General features: G+C 43.8%; 1 protein-coding gene across 4 annotated transcripts in view; it reads left to right on the forward strand.

Moving 5' to 3' along the window:
• The window catches only part of TPCN1 (two pore segment channel 1), a 182301-nt gene that overhangs the window by 87627 nt on the left and 71628 nt on the right, over positions 1–23046 (forward strand). For all 4 annotated transcript variants that reach the window (XR_004540412.1, XM_033955855.1, XM_033955854.1 and 1 more), the window contains 6 exons: positions 6710–6809; positions 10750–10866; positions 19224–19348; positions 20017–20065; positions 20253–20316; positions 21892–21936. Coding sequence is in view for 3 of the 4 variants with exons in the window: in XM_033955855.1 (XP_033811746.1) it covers positions 6710–6809; positions 10750–10866; positions 19224–19348; positions 20017–20065; positions 20253–20316; positions 21892–21936 (500 nt within the window). In the remaining variant the exon portion in view is untranslated. The remainder of the gene's footprint in view (positions 1–6709; positions 6810–10749; positions 10867–19223; positions 19349–20016; positions 20066–20252; positions 20317–21891; positions 21937–23046) is intronic.

The raw sequence follows: 23046 nt of genomic DNA on the forward strand, positions 1-23046 counted from the left end.
CTCTAGATGTGACAGCCTGTGGCTCGGGGTTGTTCGGCAGATGTGGTGTCTAAGGCTAAGCTCAGAAAGTTTCCCTTTGGGGGCTCCTTTCTCTTTGGGGAGGAGTTGGATAAGCTGATTCAGACCTTGAGTATTTGGAAGGAGGCGAACACAGATGGATCAAAAATTGGTTGGCGGGTAGAAAGCAAAGGGTAGGAGTGAAGGGCCACTACTCGGACTGGAGGAGGGTCACGAGTGGTGTTCCGCAGGGGTCGGTACTCGAACCCCTGCTCTTCAATGTATTTATAAATGATCTAGAAACAGGGACAAAGTGCGAAGTAATAAAATTTGCCAGACAACACCAAACTATTTAGTGGAGTTAGGACTAAAGAGGACTGCAAAGATTTACAAACTAGGAGAGTGGGCAACGAGATGGCAGATGAAGTTTAATGTAGAGAAATGTAAAGTCTTGCATGTAGGAAACAGAAACCCGAAGTACAGCTATACGATGGGAGGGCTGGTAATGGGTGTAAGTACCCAAGAAAAGGACTGGGGGGGTAATAGTGGACAACACATTGAAGCCGTCGGCACAGTGCGCAGCGGCCTCTAAGAAGGCGAATAGAATGCTGGGTTCTATTAAGAAAGGTATTACAACCAGAACGAAAGAAGTTATCCTGCCATTGTATCAGGCGATGGTGCGCCCGCATCTGGAGTACTGTGTCCGATATTGGTCACCCGATACTCGAGAGGGTTCAGAAAAGAGCGACACGATTGATAAAAGATATGGAAAACCTTTCTTATGCTGAAAGATTAGAGAAATTGGGACTCTTTTCCCTGGAGAAGCGGAGACTTAGAGGGGACATGATAGAGACTTACAAGATCATGAAGGGCATGGAGAAAGTGGAGAGAGACAGATTCTTCAAACATTTGAAAACTACAAGAATGAGAGGGCATTCGGAAAAATTAAGAGGGGACAGATTCAGAACCAATGCTAGGAAGTTCTTCTTCACGCAAAGGGTGGTGGACACCTGGAATGCGTTTCCAGAGGGTGTGATAGGACAGAGTACGGTTTTGGGGTTCAAGAAGGGATTAGATAATTTCCTGAAGGAAAAGGGGATAGAAGGGTATAGATAGAGGATTACTATACAGGTCCTGGACCTGATGGGCCGCCGCGTGAGTGGACTGCTTAGCGTGATGAACCTCTGGTCTGACCCTGCAGAGGCACTGCTTATGTTCAGGAGGGCTCATTGGAGCAGAGGCAGTTGCGCAAGTTGGAAGTCCATAGGGTCCTTTGTACTTATGTTCAGCGAACCCAGGAGTTCTGTAAATCAGATCGTCTTTTTGTCCTCTTAGTGGGTTCTCGTAATAGGGATAGTGTTTCCAAGGCTACCATTGCGCACTGGATCAAGAAGGCCATCGCTTTGGTGTATCTTCTCCAAAAGAAGCCTGTTCTGGAATTTCTCAGAGCTCATTCCACTCGATATCAAGCAGCTTTTTGGGTTGAATCTTCTCTTGTACCTCCGGTGGATACCTGTAAAGGTGCGATTTGGTCTTCTTTCCATTCCTTTGTTCGACAGTACCGTGTGGATGTTCAGGCGCATCGGGACACGGTGTTCGATGAGTGTGTTCTTGTGGAGGCCCTTCGGGAGTCCCACCCATGATGGGTACTGCCTTGGTACGTCCAATCCATTTCTGTGTTGGTCTGGAGGGATGCTAAAGAAGGCGAAATTAGGTCATTACCTGCTAATTTTCTTTCTTTTAGTTCATGCAGACCGGCACAGATCCTGCTCGGTCATTTTGTTCAGTATTTTCACAATTAAAAGAGCAGCGACATTTGGTTTAGCTGGTGAACTGTGGGGCGTTCTGAAAGGTTCTTGTTCTAATCAGTATCCAATAGTGTCCCCTGTTCCGATTTGGGACTGTTCCTTGGTCTTCTCCATGTGACTGGAGCTTTATGGTCTTGTTCAGCTTAGTTGATTTCTGCTTGGCTATTCATAAAAACTGATTGTAAGAGGGACTGCACAGCCCTCTTGTACTGTAGTCAAAAATTAGTGTCTCAAGTCTCCACCTGCTGGCAGAAGAGCATAAACCCATCCGTTTCTGTGCCAGTCTAGAGGGACTAAAAGGAAATTAGCAGGTAAGGATACTAATTTTCTAAAGAAATGTTAAATTTGATGCTAATATGTGAGTTAATCAAGTGTGTATATTCAAGTTTCTAATGAGTTTATTTGATACACTTGTTGTAACATAAGAAAATGAATAAATATTTATAAAACAAAAAAAAAGCAGGTAAGGACCTAATTTCTCCTTCCTGGTACTTAATGCCAATTGGCCTAATTTAACAATTAAGTTTAATTTAATGTTTAATCTTAATTTTAATGTCTTGTATACCACTAAGGGCTAGATTCACTAACCTGCCTATCCGTGGCCGACCCGTGGCAGGCCAACCAATTCACGAAGAGAGAATATTCAAATGGGGTGATCGGAGGCACGCCCCCATCCGACTACATGGATCGCTATGTAGCGATCCCGACACATGCGCAGACCATCTACTTTGCCTGTAGATGGTCTGCGCAAGCGTTTGCTGTCCATTTTTGCTGGGGGGGGGGTTTAAAAACTTTTTTTTTACTGGCCCCGCCTTTCCTGCGTTCCCCGGCGGTAGCACCTCTTCCCCTTGCAGACTGTAGCGGCACTCAAGTTCACTGCCCTGGCGAGTCCCTGCCATGAAGAGCCACAGCTTACTTTTTTTAAAAGCAGGCATAATTATTGATTCTTCTGCTCTCTGCCGCCCTTCCTCGCAATGCAGCCCGCTTTAAACCTGTGGTTTCGAAGTTGGGACTCTAGATTAGAGAGTTGCGTGGGGACAGAAATCCCACCCGTCCCCGCCAGGATCCTCTCTGTCCCCGCCCATCCCCGCAAGGAATTACCTCCATCCCCGCCTATTCCCATAAAAAGCAGCAATTACTTCTGACAGGATCATCAATTCCACAGTTTCTTTTGTGTTTGCGCTGCTGTTTTCCTTGTGGAATCTCTTTGGTGGAACCCTTTTTTTGTTTTCTGTTCAGGTAATTAACTTATAAATTCCCTCTTTTACTAAGGCTGACATGTCCATTATATTATATGGCCGAACCCTGCTTCAAAGCCTTCCATCCCCGTGGGAGTCCCATTGGCTAGAAGGGGGTCCCCGTGGGAGTCCCTTGGGCCAGAAGGGGTCCCCGTGGGAGTCCTGTGGGTTAGGGGGGATTCCCACGGGATTCCCGCGATCCCCATTCCCGTGCAGACCTCTACTCTAGATCATTTATTATTCTACTGTCCCTTTATTTTAACCTTTTGGAAATCAATTTGGGGACAAATAAACTGTTTATTGGAGAATCCTGTGGCTCTATCTTATGATACAATTCTGTTTGGTATGTCAATGAGAACACGGAGCCAAATTTCATCAAAAAATAATCAGCTTTTATTGATTATGACAGGGGTTGCCATACAACATATCACATCTAATTGGAAGAATTGGAGTAGACTCAATTATTGTTTCTGGTGGAACTCGTTATGTCAAGTTTATAAAATGTAAAGAACAATTGCGTTACAAAAAGGAAATTATAATAAATTTAAAGAGATCTGAGGGCCATTGACAAAATTTTGCAATGAATGAATACCAGTTTTCCGATACAAGTATAAATGCAGATGAAGGGTGGGGGGAGGGAGTTCTGAAGTTGGATAAATTTTGGTTCTTTGGTTAAGATTTCTTCTTTGATATATTTGATTTGATATAATGTGGAAGGGGTGAAAGGAAGAGATCAATTCTTATGTATTAAGGTTAAAATGATAAGAAATTCAAATGATGTATACACTTGTTTTAAGAGATAAAATGAATAAAGAATTAAAAAAATAAATAAATAAACCCACGGGTTAAAACCACAGGCTCGCACTGCGGGGAAGGGTGGCAGAGAGCAGGAGAGTCAGGGCGGCAAGAGCAGGGTAAGGGCTATCCTCCGGTGCTGTTCTGTGAAGGAGAGGCGGCAGAGAGCAGGGCGCTTTTGATGGGGCAGAGAGCAGTTTTTTATACAAGCGACTGGTCCTCACCCATCACTTTTTTTTGATTGGCCAGCCAGTCGGTATGTCAGGAAAAAATTAGTGATTCGCGTCCTTCCTGCTTTGCATGCCATTTCCCTTCATTTGCATGCACGGATCAAAATCGGGTCGGAGGGAAATCGGGTCACAAAGGGCTTGCAAACCGATTGGTACACGATCGGTTTGCTTAGTGAATCTAGCCCTAAATCTCCCAAAGGATTCGAAGTGGTTTACAAAACAATTAAGTAATGGCCCAAAACCTAATCAGGTACTTTGGATTTCCCTCTGTTCTAACGGACTCACAATCTAACTATAGTATCTTTGAAATAAATATTTACATTTACCTATATAAAGAGAAGGAAGAGGGAAAAGATAATACAATAAATTCAATGTTATAGATGTGTAAAAAGCACAACAGAAGGGAAAACTTCAATATCAAAGAACCCTAAAGAAAAATCCTAAAAATAAAAGAAGGAAAAAAATAGTCGAGCCTGGCCAACCCTGGCCGGTACCACAAAAGTGACTCCTGGCATTATTCTATAAGTTGGACACCGATCAGAATTTTGGGAACCCAATTTTATAGAATCATGCCCACTGATTAGCTATCTTGTTGTAAACCACATTGAATCCTTGTTGAAACTTGTGGGATAGAAGAAAATGTATGGTGTAATATGATATCTATGCTTTCAAGCGGGTGCTTATTAAATTGTGCAGAGGTTTGTCTGAGCACAGTCATATCATATACATGGTTGAGTCACATTGTGACTACTGCCTACCTTTGACATCAGGGACGCATAGCCAATGAATGAATGCACTTGTCACACCAGACGTCATGGGTTTATAAGATGGGATGTCAGCAAGTTACCAATATAGCAGACATTGAAAAAGGCATGATCATCAGCTACCTGGCCAAGGGCGGCAGCATTTCAGAAACAGCGGAGTTTGTGAACTGTTCACAGGCTTCTGTGGTTAAAGTGTACTGGACTGTATGTGGACCGCAGGTTGGTGTGGGCCAATCAGCATGCTACCATGGAGCAATTCACCATCCAAACGAACCAGGGGGCTTCCAAATGTGTGTCCAAAATGACTGTGCAGTGAATCCTGTTGCGAATGGGGCTCTGGAGCAGATAGTTGGCGACTGCATACATGCTTACGAGGATTCATCGCAAAAAAATGGCTGCAGTTTGCATAAGAGTACTGTACTGACATTGGACTTGCACCAAGTGGCAGAAGATTGCCTTCGATGAATCATATTTTGAGCTACATCGAATGGATGGACATTGTGTCAGGCGCAAAACTTCCCAAGGACAAATGCCCAGCAACCATTGCTGGATGTACATAAACTGGTGGCGGCAGCCTTTTGGTCTGGGGAAGGTTTTCTTGGTATAATCTGGGTCTCTTGTACCTTTGGAAGGCAGTCTCAAATGATATGGGTACCTTTCCAATCAAATACACCTATACATGTCTTCTGTGTGGCTGTTGTGATCTATCAACGGGACAATGTCATACCACCAGAATTGTTCGCAAGTGGTTCACAAGAGCATGACCAAGACTTCCAGCTAGTTCCTTGGCCTCTAAATTCTCCAGACCTTAACCCAATCATGTACATTTAGGATCATCTCGATCGACGTGTTCAACTGGATCTACCATCACACACACATTGGCAACTGGTGGGATGCACTGCTGTCTACATCAGTGGTTCCCAACCCTGTCCTGGAGGACCCTCAGGCCAGTCGAGTTTTCAGGATAACCCTAATGAATATGCATGAAAGAGATCTGCATATAATGGAGGTACCAGGCATGCAAATCTGCTCTATGCATATTCATTAGGGCTATCCTGAAAACCCGACTGGCCTGGGGGTCCTCCAGGACAGGGTTGGAAACCACTGGTCTACATGGCTCCAGATACCTCTAGCAACAACCCAGCATCTTATTGAGTCACTCCCATGGCGCCTGGCTACCATCCATGCTGACAAAGCCAGTTATTCTGGTTATTAGCAGGTGGTCATAATGTGACTTGACCGTGTACTTTATGTGCTATATGTGTAGCCATTCCCAGGGGTGGAGACTAGGTGGAGCTGGTGACAGGATTGTACACAGGTGCCCATTCTTACTGGCACCTACACACACAAAAACACACGCAGCAGATGTGAATACCGGTGGAGGTGAAGGTGCAGGGAAAGATAATGTGCTGCATGCCTGAGAGTGGCTGGATGCAGAACTCATGACTTTAGGGTTCCAGAAGTAGAGTCACCAGGTCATGGAGGACAGACTAAGCCATTCTGGCTTTCAAAGTAATGGAAGAAAAACAAAACTGGCTCAGTCTGTCTTCCATGACCATCTGATAACCCTGTCCAGAAGGTGCCCTGGTCCATGGGCCCCGTGTTAGGACTGTCACTGCTGCGACTAGACGATGCATGTTAGGGGGTTAAAATAGAGGGAAAAATTTCCTAGCTAGCTGTGAATGAAGGCTCATGATGCCAGATCCCCTCAGCATAAAGTGCAAAAAAATGGGGAGGAAACTGCAGGGTCAAAATTAAAGTATTTTGTTACAAATTTCACATTCTGTGGTGTTTTGAAGTTGAAGTTTGTGCTGTGTATATGGATATGTCTAACATGCATATGGTCTCACTGTGTATGGACCACTTTCTGTTGGTAGTTACCCTGATGTGATGATGCCATCCTACTCTCGGAATCCATGGTCTTGTATTTTCTTTATTGTGTACCTCTCCATTGAACTCTACTTCATAATGAACTTGGTAAGTTTTTTGTATATCCAAACTGTCCAAGGACGAGCTGGGTATAATGTGCTCGCATGTGGGTGATGTCATCCATGGATCCCCAGTATGGACTCTGCCCACTATTTGTTCAGCTTCTAGAAACCTTTGGCAAGACCCTACCATTCATGTGCACATGCCTTCCTATCCACCTGACTCTCACAGGACCCTTAGTTCTTTTTCATCCACTGAGCGGTGTAGACATTTTGCTCTTTTGACTCATGAAATTCTTTTGCTCCATTTTGTAAAACGTGCAGGACCATTTCTTTGATTCTCCTTGTCCTCTTATTTTATTTTTTAGATATTTTGGGCCCTTTTAATTTTCTTCTTTTTTTTTTTTCTTTTTTCCCGTGGCTCATGGCCTCCTTAGGCCTGAGCTCCTGGCCAGGTCTTGATGATTAAAATTTGATGATTGAGCTGTTTTGATTTCACTGCGGCTATCTTTCCCATTATGTTCTTTAAACTTTCCTGGGAGGTTCAAGTGGTGTACAGACTGCACTAGGACCATGTCTGTGATTAACCTACATGACATGTGCCTAACCTGTTTGAGCCGTGACATAAATCATCTTGTTGCTCTCTTTGTGCTCAAATGCAGAAGAGAATAAAAAAGTCTGAAGGCCCTGCATGAGAAACTTTTTGGCATGCCAAAGTCTGGTCCTTTGACATCAGTATTGATCCCTATGACTTCTGGAGATGCATCTAGGAGGTCTCCCCCTGCCTCAACTTTGGACCCTCTTGGACCAGGTTTCATTGGGTCCAACATGGAGGACTCAAGGATTCAGCACTGTCCTCATCAGGACAGAGGGACCCCAATGCTGGACATTGAGTGAAGGTGAAGAAGCATTGGCATCTTCTTTGAAGCATGGTGTCAGGAACTTAGGTGATACCCAAGAAGTGTCTGCACCATGAAGACTTCCCCTCCATGGAAGTGGTGCCAATGAACTAATCTCCTTAAAGCTAGGATCTGCCTCTGATTCGGCTCGTACATCTTTACAGGCTGTCTCCCTACTGGCACCTTCCCTGCCTTTACTGATGCCTTCCCTTGAGGAGCAGCTTTGGGTCATATTACAAGAGGACCTAGGGCGCATCCTAGCTCGGCTCTGTGCGGCATTGAGGCTTCAAGGGTATTGATGCATTTTCTGTGGTGACACTACAGACTATTCTGGTGTGACCCAATATGACATTCACAGAGTTCCCTGTGGGTTTCATACCCAGGGGTACTGGTCTGCTCGGGAGATTCAACTTCACATCAATCTCCTGGAGCTGTGGGCAGTATAGAATGCTTTAAAGACTTTCAGAGATCAGCTTTTGAACCAAATTGTTTGATCCAAACAGACATCAAGTTACCATGTACTCAACAAGGGAGGGGAGGGAGATGTACAGGATCCTACACCTTGTGTCAGGAGGCAGTCTGGATTTTGCAGTGGGCTCCTAGTAATGGTGCTCAGAGCCTATGCCTGGTGGTTAACAGATAACAGTCTGGCAGACAGAGTAGGGTAATGCAAGCACATGAGCAGTCTCTCTTTATGGGCTTTGCCCACAAGATCTTCAAGTGTGGGACACTCCCTCTGTTTGCTATTCATCTTGACAACACAATTTCTCAGTTCTGCTCCAGACTCCAGTAAAACGGAAGGCTAACATTGTATGCCTTCCTCCTCAGTTGGGGGAGGGCCTTCTGTATATATATCCTTCAATCTGCCTAATAGGGAAAACTCCGCTGAAACTTAAGCAATACGGGGGAACCATGATCCTCATCACACCTTGTTGACCTAGGCAGATCTGGTTCCCTTTTCTTCTGAAGTTGTGCTTGGAAGAACCTGGGAGACAGTGTGTTTAAACTCATCATGTAAACGAGGAATCTCATCTGCATATCAGCCTCCAGTCAGTCCTTGGATCTCACAGCCTGGATTTTAAAAGCGTAGAATTGGGACTTGGGTTGGCCACTGTTGGAAACAGAATACTGGGACTCTCAATGTGACAATTCTTATGTTCTTAATTTTGCATCCCTTTAACTGCCTGAGGGTGTTTCCAGTGTCCTGATTGCTTCCAGGAAATATTCCACTAAGAAATGTTATACTTTCAAGCAGCGGGAGATTTTGTTGCCTGGTGTGAGAGCAGAGCCCTGTATATTCGTTTCTTGTCCTACATAAAAACTGTTTTTGAGTATCATCTACACGTCTCTGAATCTGGCTTAGAAACCAACTCTGTAAGGGTTCACCTCAGTGCAACTAGTGTTTACCATCATCATGTAGAAAGTAAGCTCATCTCTGTAGAGCCTATAGTTATTTTTATGCAAAGTTTGCTTCTAACAAAGTCCCCCCATCAAACCTGTCCCTGTGTCATGGGACCTTAATGTCATCCTTACCTAGCTGAGAAGAAAAAATGGTAAAACTAGAGGGCATAATTTGAAGTTGCAGGGAAGAAGTCCTAGGAGAGCAATGTTGGGAAATTCTTCTACACTGAGAGGGTGGTAGATGCCTGGAATGCCCTCTTGAGGGAAGTAAAGAGGAAAACGGTGATGGAATTCAAAAAAGTATGGGATAAAAATAGAGGATCTCTAATTAGAAAACGAAGGCTGTAAATTAAAGAACTAAGGCTGGTATTGGACAGACCTGCATGGTCTGTGTTCCATATATGGTGATTCGGTGTAGGATGGACTGGGGTGGGCATCAATGGGAACTCTACTAATATGGAACATGAAGATGTTACTGGCCAAACTTCACGGTAGATATCCTGCAAACAACGGGATGGTTGGATAGGCTGGAGTGAGCTTGGATGGCAACTTCAGCATTTGGAACCTAGGACAATACCAGACTTTATAGTCTACGGCCCAGAAATAGCAAAGAAGAGATAAGTTAATCTAATCATGTATTTTATTTTAATGGGTATAACTTAAGAGCAGACTGGATGGGGACTGTTCAGGTCTTTATCTGTTGTCATTTACTATGTTACCTGAAAGGTCTTGTTTTTTTTGTGGTGGTAACTTCAACTTGTAGGGTCAGTGAGTTTTCAGGCCTTTTACCAAGTTTCATTGTATAGAGTAGATCTCCACATGCACATACAATTGACTGGTTAAGATGAAACGCCATCATTTTCCCAAAACCTCATGCCAGCCCTTGCAAAAGTGCACTGTACACCTCTGACTACAAGCAAGCCTTGGCCTTCTGTTTGGAGTGGACTAAAGTCCATAGACAGTGCAATCTACTTTTTATTTTTTTTTACATAAATAAAATGAGGGCAGCCGTTGGTACTTGCAATTTGTCCAGTTGGCTAGCAGTTTGCATTTCATTTACTTATGCTCGGGCTGGGCTGATTCTAGAGGGTCATATCGTAGCTCACGATGTCCAAGCCATGACTCTGTTGATAATCCACCTTAGGTCAGCCTCCATTGATTTGGAAAGTGGTCTTCAGGCCACACATTCATCTCACTGCCTTGAGCAAAATACCCGATATGACAGCTGGTTTGGTCAAACAGTTCTGCAGAATTTGTTTGGAGTCTAGAATTCAATGCCACCCTTCTAGGCCTGTTCATATTTGTTCCAGGCTTCACCTTCACAACGGGAGATTTTTTTAATATCATTAGTTATTGACTTTGGTTGGCCTTACCACTGCAAGTCCCTATTGATCATTGTTTTCAATAAGTCTAGCAGCTAGGGGTTCCCACATGTGAGTACATTATATCCTGTTTGTCCTTGGAAAGAGCATACTTACTCATCTGTAGTGAGCATTATTTAAGGACAGTAGGACATATGTTCTCACATATGGGCCGCATCTGCATCAGAACTCCATGGATGGCATTGTCCATATTTGAGAACATATGTCCCATTTTCCTCAGAGCTTATGTGCTCTGCTGTTTCCCCCCCCCCCCTCCTTTAGAGACATAGTTGATGCTCTGTTGTCTTTCCCTGCTTCTCTCTTCCAGCTCCTAGCTGTGGTGTTTGACACATTCAATGACATTGAGAAAAAGAAATTCAAGTCTCTGCTGCTACACAAACGCACAGCAATACAACACACCTACCGTCTCCTGGCTAGCAAAAAGGTACTGTTTACATTTTTAGTTGTGTATCAAGCAATGCAGCAAACTAAACTAAACCTTAAGTTTATAAACCGCATCATCTCCACGGATGTTGTGGAGCTCGGCACGGTTTACAAGAACTTAAAATATAGGAAGAGAAGGAGAGAAAAAAACCCAAAAACTTGTCAGCATATTAGTACTGTTCACATTTCATCTCCATAGTATCTTGTTTAGTTGATGTTGCACATATTACTGGACCTTTCCACATAGGCTTGCTAGTACATTGCTGTCTGATGTGCAGGTCCTCCTGCTATCCCCACTCCAGAGACCCCCTTACATACTGCTCCAGCAGTGCACCTAAGCCTGCCCTGCAGCTCCATGCTCCCACATTGTTTTTGCTTCAGTATACATGCCTAACCAGACCTGTGGATAAAATAGACGTGTGCATTTATTTTTTTTTTGCACATGTAATATGTGCTGGTAAGACTAGATCCCATCTCCAGGTTACCTATCCTCTGCCCTATGGACTACCAACAAGTAGAATTCACTCATGGAGCTTTTTCTGTTATATGCAACTGGGCACCTCCATTTAAGAGCCTAGTTCTATACCAGCATCTGGACACCCAAATTACTACTACTACTACTAGAGTACTACCAGATGTACGCAGCACTGTACAGAGTCACAAAGGAGACTATTCCTGCTTGAATGAGCTTACAATCTAATCAATCAAGACAGGCAGGGTAAAGGTTACAATCATCAGCGGATGATTAAACTGCTGGCTAAGGTGGTGAGCACAGGGCAGTGAAAAGTAGAGTTAAGAGTTAAGGCTATATCAAAAAGGTGGGTTCACAGCCTACTTTTGAAGAAGAAGGGGCATGACACACAGATTCAAGTAATTTATTCCAGGCATACAGGGCAGTGAGATGAAAGGAATGAAGTCTAGAACTGGCAGTGGAGAAGCAGGATACAGATAAAAGCAACTTATCTTAGGGATGGAGTTCTCAAGGAGGCTTGTAAGGTGAGACAAAAGAGGAGAGATATTGAGGGACTGCAGAAAGAATACACTTGTAGGTTAGTAATAAGGAGTTTGAACTGGATGTGAAGGCGGATAGGGAGTTAATGAAGTGATTTGAGGAGAGGGGTGCAGTAAATGTAACAAGGTTGTCAGAAGATAAGTCATGCAGCAGAGTTTTACAGATTACAGGGGGAGAGGCGGTTAGAAGTAAATTGCAGTAGTCTTAAGTGTGATGTTATAAGGGTGTGGACAAGTAAGGGCGGACGACTTGGAATCATTATGGGTTAAACTACCAGGAGGAGCAGGAACAGACATAAAATTGGGTCTGTACTATCGCCCACATGGACAATTGGAAGAAATCGACCAGGACCTGGAAGCCGAACTGAGGCAGTTATGCAAAAGCGGAAGCGTGGTGGTGATGGGGAACTTCAACTACCCGGGAATAGACTGGAGCATCGGGCACTCAAGCTGTACGAGGGAGACCAAATTCATGGAAGTCACGAGGGACTGTTTCATGGAACAACTGGTCACAGAACCAACACGGGGAGATGCCACTCTTGACCTAATCTTCAACGGACTAGGGGGACCCGCTAAGGAGGTGGCGGTACTAGCCCCACTAAGAAACAGCGATCACAACACGATCCAGTACAGGCTAGAAATTGGACCATCAAAGGTGAAAAGAACCACAACAACAGCACTCAATTTCAAAAAAGGGAATTATGATGCCATGAGGAAAATGGTGAGAAAGAAACTCATCGATACAACAAGGAAGTTAGAGTCTGTAGAAAAGGCCTGGATCCTACTCAAGGGCACGGTGCACGAAGCACAGAACCTGTGCGTCCCCAAGTTCAGGAAAGGGTGCAAGAAAAATAGAACAAAAAACCCAGTGTGGATAACAAATGCAGTGAAAAAGGCAATAAGCGATAAGAAGGCATCATTCAAACAATGGAAAAAGGACCAGACAGAAGACAACCAAAAGGAGCATAAAAGACACCAAAAGGAGTGTCACCGAGTGGTTAGGAAAGCATAAAGAGAATATGAAGAAAGACTGGCAGGGGAAGCAACAAACTTCAAATCATTCTTCAGGTATGTCAAGGGGAAGCAACCAGCTAGGGAGGAAGTAGAACCCTTGGATGATGGAGACAGAAAGGGAGTGGTAAAAGAGGAAAAGGAGATAGCGGACAGGTTAAATGAGTTCTTCACGTCAGTTTTCACAATGGAGGACACAACCAACATTCCGGAACCCGAGGAGATCGGAAAAGGAGATCAGGATGAAAATCTGGTCCAACTAGAGGTGAGCAAGATGGATGTCCTCAGGCAGATAGACAGGCTAAAGTGCGACAAATCGCCAGGTCCGGACGGCATTCACCCAAGGGTACTCAAGGAACTAAGGAACGAAATAGCTGAGCCACTTCGACAAATATGCAACCTATCCCTAAAAACTGGAGAGATCCCAGAGGACTGGAAAATAGCAAATGTCACGCCCATCTTCAAGAAAGGATCAAGGGGAGACCCAGGAAACTACAGGCCGGTGAGCTTGACGTCGGTCCCTGGAAAGATGATGGAAGCGCTGATTAAAGACAGCATTTGGGAACACATCGAAAACAATGGGCAGCTAAAGTCGAGCCAACATGGCTTCTGCAAGGGCAGGTCATGCCTCACAAACTTATTATACTTCTTTGAGGGGGTGAACAGCCAGGTGGATAGAGGGGAATCCATAGACATCATTTACCTTGAATTCCAAAAAGCCTTCGACAAGGTACCACATGAAAGACTGCTAAGGAAGCTATGGAACCACGGGGTGCAAGGGGAGGTCCACCGATGGATCAAAAACTGGCTGGCGGACAGGAAACAGAGGGTTGGAGTAAAGGGCCATTACTCAGATTGGCAAAGGGTCACGAGCGGAGTTCCACAGGGGTCGGTGCTGGGACCGCTCCTGTTCAATATATTTATTAACGACCTGGAGGCGGGAACAAAATGTGAGGTTATTAAATTTGCGGATGACACTAAATTATACAGCAGGGTCATAACCATGGAGGACTGCGAAGACCTCCAAAAAGATCTGACAACGCTGGAAGAGTGGGCCAAAAGGTGGCAAATGAGCTTCAACATAGGGAAATGCAAGGTCATGCATATTGGGAAAAAGAACCCAATGTTCACTTACAAGATGGGGGGATCACCGCTAGGGGTGAGCAACCTTGAAAGAGACCTGGGAGTGATGGTGGACACAACATTGAAGGCGTCGGCGCAGTGCGCCACAGTCTCAAGGAAAGCGAACAAAATGTTGGGTATCATTAAGAAAGGTATCACAACCAGGATGAAGGAAATCATCCTGCCACTGTATCGTGCAATGGTGCGCCCGCACCTGGAGTACTGTGTCCAGTACTGGTTGCCATACCTCAAGAAAGACATGGCGGTACTTGAGAGTCCAGAGAAGAGCAACTAAGCTAATAAAAGGTATGGGGGACCTCTCATATACTGACAGACTGAAAAAGCTGGGGCTTTTCTCCCTGGAAAAGCGACGACTCAGGGGAGACATGATAGAAACCTTCAAGATCATGAAGGGCATAGAAAAAGTGGATAGGGACAGATTTTTCAAACTAAGGGGAACCACAGGTACAAGGGGGCACTCGGAGAAATTGAAAGGGGAAAGGTTTAGAACAAACGCCAGGAAGTTCTTTTTCACCCAGAGGGTGGTGGATACATGGAACACGCTGCCGGAGGATGTGATAGGCAGAAGTACGCTACAGGGCTTCAAAGAAGATCTGGACAGGTACCTAGAGGACAAAGGGATTGAGGGGTACAGATAGGAGTAGAGGTAAGGTTATAGGGACAGGATTAGAGGTAAATTACAAAATTAGTCAGAGACTACTGTTCAGGCAATGGGCCTGATGGGCCGCCGCGGAAGCGGACCGCTGGGCAGGATGGACCTCTGGTCTGCCCCAGCGGAGGCAACTTCTTATGTTCTTAGATAGTGTGCTCAGAGAGGAAAGGGTAAATTTTGGTGATGTTGTAGAGATAGAAGTGATAGGCTTTAGCAGTCTGTTGGATGCGCTTAGCAAATGAGAGATTGGTGTCGAAGACGACTCCAGGGTTACAAGCAGAAAAGACAGGAATGATAACAGTATTATTTACAGAGAGGGAGAATGGAAGGAGAGGAGCGGAGGGTTTAGGAGGAAAGAGGAGCAGCTCAATCTTGGACATGTTTAGTTTCAGGTGGTGGAAAGACATTCAGGCAGTAAAGGCAACCAAACAGGCTGAGACTTTTTCTTGGATTTTAAGTGAAATATCAATATCGGATGTAGAGAGGTAGATCCAATCATCAATATATACAGTAGGTGATATTGGAAATCATGGGAAGAGATCAGGGCACTGAGGGAAAGAGGTGTAGTGAGAGAAGAGAAGAAATCGTAAGACAGATAGCAGCAGAGGAGGATCCAAGGTAGGAGGCAAAGCAGGAGAGGAAAGATTTGTGGAATTTAACGAGGACAGAATATCAAGGAGTAAGCGTGATTAACAGTATCAAATGTAGCAGAAAGGTCAAGAAGGATGTGGATTGAGTAAAGGCACTTAGAACAGGTCACTGCAGACTTTGGCAAGTGCTGTGTCTGTTGAGTGTAGGGAACAAAAGCCAGATTGTAGAGAATAAAGAGTCGGTCAAGATGAAAGGAAGTAAAGGCAGCACACTCAAGTTGTTTGGGCAGGAAGAAGGGAGACAGGATGATAGTCAGAGGGGCAGGTGAAGTCCAGCAAAGGTTTTTTGAGAAGTGGCTTAATCGCCATGTTTGGAGGCATCAAGAACAGTTTCAGTGAAAATGGATACGCTGAGGATATGACAGGCAGCAGAGATAAGTGTGTGAGATGGAGTCAAATAGAGAGGTGGAATAGGGTCAGAGAGGCACGTAGTGGGCTTGGTTGAGGACATAAGTTGCGCAGTTTATTCCTCTGTGGTTTCAGAGAAGGAAGAAAAGTCGGTGGGAGTTGAAGGGTGGAACTGGGCAAGGAGAGGTGGGTCAGGAGAAGGGAGAATGTGCTGGCTCCTTCTGAGTTGTTTGGGCAAAGGAAGAAGGAATGGTGGGAGCTGGAAGGTCAAGATTGGATGGTGGAAAGGGGAGAAAGATGTGACTTTGCTGCAAATTTAAGAGCAATATTGTGAATCTTGTCATGGAAGTATTCAGCCATAGTCTAGGGAGAGGGGGCGCTTTGAGGAGAGAGTTCAGCATGGCAAAGAGAGGGCAGGCTTTGGAAGATAGGGAGTTAGTTAATTGGATGTAGTAGTCTTACTTGACTAATGTAAGAGCAGAATTAAAGCAGGTTTAAAGCAGGGGTGCCCACACTTTTTGGGCTTGTGAGCTACTTTTAAAATGACCAAGTCAAAATGATCTACCAACAATAAAATAAAAAAAACAAAAACAAAGCACACTGTACGCATAGAAAATGTTAATTACCATTCCTATTCCGGGGTTTTTTCAAAGAGGTCAAGACAGATGACTCTGCACTGTCACCTCAGTAACAACCATACAAAAATAGACAAATACCCCCTCCCTTTTTACTAAATCACGATAGCAGGTTTTAGTGCAGGGAGCTGCGCTGAATGCCCAGTGCTGCTCTCGACGCTCATAGGCTCCCTGCGCTAAAAAACACTATTACGGTTTAGTAAAAGGGGACCATAGTGTAAAATATAGACAGCAGACATAAATTCAGACACATTTTGATCACTAAATTTAAAATAAAATCATTTTTCCTACCTTTGTTGTCTGGTGATTTCACGAGTCTCTGGTTGCACTTTCTTCTTCTGACTGTGCATCCAATTTTTCTTCCCTTCTTTCATCCTTTATGCTTCCTCTCCTCCAGACCGCATTCCCTCCCCCAACTTTTTCTTCCTCTCTCCCTGCACTTTCTTTCTCCCTACCTCCCTTTCTTTTTTTCTCTTTTCATGCCCCCTTTCTTTTTTCTGTTTCCCTTCTTTCCTTTTGTCTCCCTGCCTGCCCCCTTTCTTTCTTTCTCCCTGCCCTTCCCCAAGCCGCTGCCATCAGGGAACAGGCCCCAAAGCCACCGCCGCCCCAAGCTCTCCCTGCTTCCCTGCGTCGGGCTGAATAGCATTCCTCTCCCCGAAGTCAATTCTGCCGTCGGAGAGGAAGTTCCTGCCCAGCCAGGCAGCAATTGACTGGCCAGAACTTCCTCTCCAACTGCAGAATTGATGTCAGGGAGAGGAAGGCTGATTGGCTCGGTAGATCGCTAAGACAAAGGTACTCGGCATAGCAGACACAGCAGCTTAAGTAGTGGATACTGGGAGTGAGCCAAGGCTAAGGTTAAGTGTGCCTGACAATAGCAGGGAACAAAGGGGAGCAAAAGTGTCCAGAGCAGAAGAGGGAATAGAGTTGTACGACACAGAACAGAAATATTTGTTATGCAATTCAGCCTTTTCTTTATCAGCTTCTACATATTTCTCCCCTTCACCATTGAGTCTCACAATGCCACTTTTGCATTTCTTCCTATTGCTAATATATCTAAAAAAAATGTCTAGTCTCCCTGTGCTTTATCATGTCAGCTATTTTTTCTTCTATTTGCATCTTTGCTTTCCTGACTACACGACCAGCCTCTCAACTTTTCCAGATATTTTTGCCTGTCTTTCTCTTTCTGTGATCGTTTGTAGTTTATGAAAGCTAACCTCTTATTCCTTACTGTAACATCAGAAACACTTTCCCCATTTGTAAGCACTAAGTCCAGTATGACCCCCATCCTGCATGACTGGAACAGTTCTTCTTGTAGAGAATTCAGGCTCTCCCTACTTCTAGAAGACCCCACAATAGGGATACCCCAATCAGCATCCGGCATGTTTAAATCACCTATTAGTAAAACTTCCCCTTTTTAAAATATAAAATCTCTGTCCACTTCTGTTTGTGAAGGAGGCCTGTATTAGAGAATGACACGGTGGCGGTTTACCCGTGGCTACCGCGTTTAGCCGCAGGTAACCCGCCAAAAACGGGGAATGAAAATTAGCAGCCTATGTGGGGACGGGGACAAGTCCATCACTCCAGATTGGTGTGTGGGGTGGGGGTGAGGCTGGAAAAGCAACAGGACTCTGGTTAGGTTGAACTGCTGTAGGATTACTAGCATCTGGTTTCCCCAGACAAAAGTTGTTAAATTGAAAATCCGCCCGGACTTCCAACACAGTCCTCAAAAATAGGACATGTCCGGGGAAATCCGGACATCTGGTAACCCTACATCTAACATTTATGCATCCATGGACCTGGCATAACTGGAGGATCCTAAATGTGGCAGAGTCTTGTTTACATAAGTGGGAACCTACCCATGTATTCACCTGCTTGATGCAGAAAACCATGCAATAGAGCGGTTGACTACACAGCTTATACCATGAGCTTTCCTCAAAAAAATATATATATATCCCATGGGACACAGTATTCAGTGAGCGTGCAAATTACTGCAATGTTAAAAACATTTATAAAAAATTTATGGAAGTTTGGGAACCATTAACTAAATATTGTAAGGATTGATTTATTTATATGAATGAGGAAAACATACACATCCGGGAAGGGGGGAATGGGGTATGTTTTTGGCACTGATTAAGAGGTATACATAGGTTGTTTACAGATATTTTTATGAGATGTTGGTTAATTGGAAAGTGTGTGTGGTGTGTGGGGAGGGAAATAAGTCTTGCTTTATTCTATTAAGTTTATTGTGCTGTAATGTTAATATTTTATGTAAATGCATCATCTTGTCTGCACAATTGAAGTTATGAAAATGAATAAAGAATTAAAAAAAAAAAAGTGTCAGTAATCTGTAGTTCATTGCAAACGCTCCCTTCCCGTAAGCATATGAGCAGTGATTAGCTTATGCACCGACACACAGGGTAATATTTAAAACAAGCAGCTAGCATATTTTTACATCAGTCCTTGGTGTTGAGCGGCAGCACTTGCTCCCAAAAATTGATTTATAGTGCCTAGCTGCACCTCCCAGACCCCTGTACCTTGAAAGATGCAGCAATGATGCCCACTTGCTCCTTCCTCAGTGTACCCTCATCTTTCAAAGGGCACGTGACCCTGCAAAATGCATCCTGGGATCAGTCTGCCAAAATGACTTATTTCAGTGATTATACCTGAATGTACACTGCTTTGATAGCTTGCAGGTGATACATAAGAAAACTATATAAAAAGAATTAAAGATTTAAAGGGGATGCTGCAAATCAGAGCAAGTTTTATTCAGCAGTGTGTTAAAGATGGAGAACATGAATCTCGTATTACAGTTCATATTCTATGTCCATAATTTTCTGGTCTGTTTGTTTTTTGTTCATTAGCTTCTGCTTGCATCTCATATCTACTTTAACTCCTTTTCTCTTTCTAGAGACCTTCTGGGATCTCCTATAGGCACTTTGAAGGATTGATGCGATTTTACAAGCCCCGTATGTCTGCCAAGGAACGGTACCTCACTTTCAAAACCCTGAATCAAAGCAATACACAGTTAATCAGGTAAGGCACCATCACCATATCCATGCCTCGTGTAATAATTGCAAACAGAAAAGGCAAAGAGTGTGTCCAAATACATGTTTCCATTCTTTGAGCTGGTGGTCCTGGCCTCACAACACGTTCTTTTCCAGCCACTAAAAGACTATGATGTTGTTGTCTTATGTAGCTCCTTAGGAATAAATATTTATAGTATGAAAGGACCAGCCTCTCCCCCTTATGAAGTAATATGACTTTGAGTGATGATTACAATATTCACTTGCTTCTCTATGTTGCGACATGGACCTGTTAACCTGTAAATCACCTTGAACCTGTACTGGAAAAGTGTGATTAAGAAGTCTCAATTAGATTAGGTTAGATTACATTTTAGGTTTTTAGAAGAAGTCCTTTCACTTGAAATAGTGAATCTGAATATTGATTTTGTGGCTGCCTAATCTCAAAATTTAGGAAGGGGCTGGGTTCAAGACAGGATTTAGAGTTAAGGAGGACCTGAATTTTTTTTTAGCCTATATAGGTTACTGCAGCTCTTTCCTTTACTCGAAGGATAATTTGATTGCCTGCAGTGTCTAATGAAGATTGGTTAGCCAAGTCCTTTTTTGTAAAAATTAGTTTTATACATGGATGACTAAGTTGGTTCAGTATATTGACTACCTGCTTGTCTTTCTTTTCAACAGATTAAAGGATTTTTACAATTTTTATGAAGTTGTTGGGTTAAAATGGAAGGTAAGCAGAGTATATTTCAGTAAGATCAGAGGCAGTAAATGGGAGGACAGAGCTTAGAGAAAACAAGGGATTCAATAATTTTGTGAAAAAGCCAGACCAAATCAAGCAAAATGAGAATGGGAGTTCTGCATTTATTTACTTAACTTTCTGATGCTGGGTTTAACTGTAATACGTGTCTCCTATCTAGGCAAAGCGCAGTCATGAGCACTGGTTTGATGAGCTTCCACACACTGCATTCCTCATCTTCAAAGGTAACTAGTTAATAAGCAGGGTTGGTGGTGCAGGCCCTTACCGTAGTATTGGTGAACTTGGCTGATTGAGCGCATGGAATATTCCTACGAAGGTGGTCTGTACTGCTAGGTTGGATCTAGCCGATATTGTGTGTAGAGTAGGGCATGCTGGATGGTTGTTGTATGCAAGCATTAGACCTTGGACTTTGTGAAATGGTGAGCCTCAGTATCTAATATAATGGTTGCAGAAATTTGTCCCAAAAGAGATTGCTTGTCCTCTTTATCAGAAATTTGAAGCACCCCAGTACATTCTCTTATTTTTGCCCCTCCTTATTTTTTGTGGAATTCTCTAAGAATTGGAAAGTTTGGGTTTTTTTTTTTAAGTTCTTTATTCATTTTTATAACTTACAACAAGTGTATCAGAAAGAACAACATTTTAACTTGGGTACAACACTTGATACTCTGCAATAATCAGATTAATAAAGTTCATCCCCTTCCCTCCCACCCTTTTCATTACACATACCAAACACATATACCATATAATAAATTCTTTCCTATCAATACAACTATTATTGAAAGACCAAAAAACTACCCCCCTCCCCCCTTACATTTGTACTATGCATTCTTGATATGAGCAGATTAGACTTATTTCTCAGGGAGTAGCCCAGTATCGATCTATCTCTTTCAAGAACCTAATCTTTTGGGTTTTCACTCCATTTGCTTTGAGAAAGCAATCTAAAAAATGTGCCCTGTAGGAATGAAGACTTGTTGCATATTCTTAGTAAGTTTGATAAAATTACAGACTTTATCACAATTTCAGTGGCAAATTTTATAATTCAGCGTGTTTTATTGTATTTACAACATTACATTCTGAATTAATCATATGATATCAAATGAACAGATAAGAACATAAGAATTTGCCTCCGCTGGGTCAGACCAGAGGTCCATCCCGCCCAGCGGTCCACTCCCACAGTGGCCCCTCAGGCCTTTCACCTGTGCAGTGGTCCCTGACTATTCCTATTACCTAGCTCAACTCCTATCTGTACCCCTCAATCCCCTTATCCTCTAGGAACCTATCCAAACCTTCTTTGAAGCCCTGTAAAGTGCTCTGGCCTATCACGGCCTCTGGAAGTGCGTTCCATGTGTCCATCACCCTCTGAGTAAAAAAGAACTTCCTAGCGTTTGTTCTAAACCTGCCCCCTTTTAATTTCTCCGAGTGCCCTCTTATACTTGTGGTTCCCCACATTGTGAAGAATTTGTCCCTGCCTACCTTTTCTATGCCTTTCAGGATTTTGAAGGTTTCTATCATGTCTCCTCTAAGTCTCCGCTTTTCCAGGGAGAATAGCCCCAGCTTTTTCAATCTATCAGCATATGAGAAGTTTTCCATACCCTTTATCAGTTTAGTCGCTCTTCTCTGGACTCCCTCAAGTACTGCCATGTCCTTCTTGAGGTATGGCGACCAGTACTGGACACAGATGAGAAATTATGCTACAGGTCTGAGCTTCTATAAATGTGATAATGAGAGAATGCATGTACATATGTTTGACATAACAATGTAATTGAATTTCTTTTTTAATTTGCCTCTGTTTTGAACAGGCATTAACATTTTGGTGAAATCACGCGTATTTCAGTACTGGATATGTAAGTCCTGCAACTGTTTTCTGTTAACATTCCACCGATATCTTGCATGTGCATGTTGACTATTTTTTAAGATATGTCCTGTTTTTCTGCTATTTTTAATGATGTTGCTGCATATCTTAATTAATTTTAATTTAATTTGTTTTCTATCCCGTTGTCCCCAAAGAGCTCAGAACGGATTGCAGATTAAACATACATATTATATAGTTAAACAGGTCACAATTTCAATGAATACTTCTACATGGATGGGAAAAGGGGGCAATGTCTGGAAAGCAATACATACTAACTGGTATTTTAGCCCATTACATTAACGGGTACTAGAATATATGTCTGTCTTTATTTCTGTCTCTCTCTCCCTCCCGCAGTCTTTCTTTCTGTCTGTCTGTCTCCCTGGCCCCCTTTGTCTGTCTGTCGTTCTGTGTCTCTCCCTGCCCCTGTGTTTTTCTTCTTTTCTTTCTGTCTCCCTTCCTCCCGCTGTCTGTCTTTCTTTCTTTCTATCTATCTGTCTCTCTCCCTGCCTCCTATGCAGCAGTATTTATCTCCTCCCACTTCCCTTTGCAGCAGCCACAGCAGCATTTCCTCCCCCTCCATTTCCCTCCCCCCCACCACTTCCCTGTGCAGTAGCAGCATTTCCCCTACCCCCCCTTTTCCTTCCCGAGGTCTAGCCGGTTCCCTTAGTCCCTTACCGCCCCCCCTTCCCTTCCCGCGGTCCTGACAAACCTGCCGATTCCAGCAGCGTCTGCAGCACTCTACACACGCTGCTTTGGGGCCTTCTACTGCCCTGATTTACTCTGGCACGTCCCTGATGACATCATCAGAGATGCAGCAGAGCAAATCAGGGCAGTAGAAGGCCCCGAAGCAGCATGTGTAGAGTGCTGCAGACGCTGCTGGAGTTGGCAGGTTTGGAGTCGGAAGTCTTCTCCAACGCTGGTGAGGTTCGAAAATAAACTTTGTCAGTCTGGCCGGAGCCGGCAAGCCCGCTGCGAGAGAGATGCATGGTAAGCGCGCATGCGCACTCTGCCGACCTCGGAACTACAGATCAGGTAACACGCCGATAAGAGTGTGCATGCGCGGCTAGGGTTTTATTATATTAGAAGTACGAAGTATGGGAAA

This window comes from Geotrypetes seraphini, chromosome 8 (assembly GCF_902459505.1).
Source record: "Geotrypetes seraphini chromosome 8, aGeoSer1.1, whole genome shotgun sequence".
Taxonomy (NCBI): Eukaryota; Metazoa; Chordata; class Amphibia; order Gymnophiona; family Dermophiidae; genus Geotrypetes; species Geotrypetes seraphini.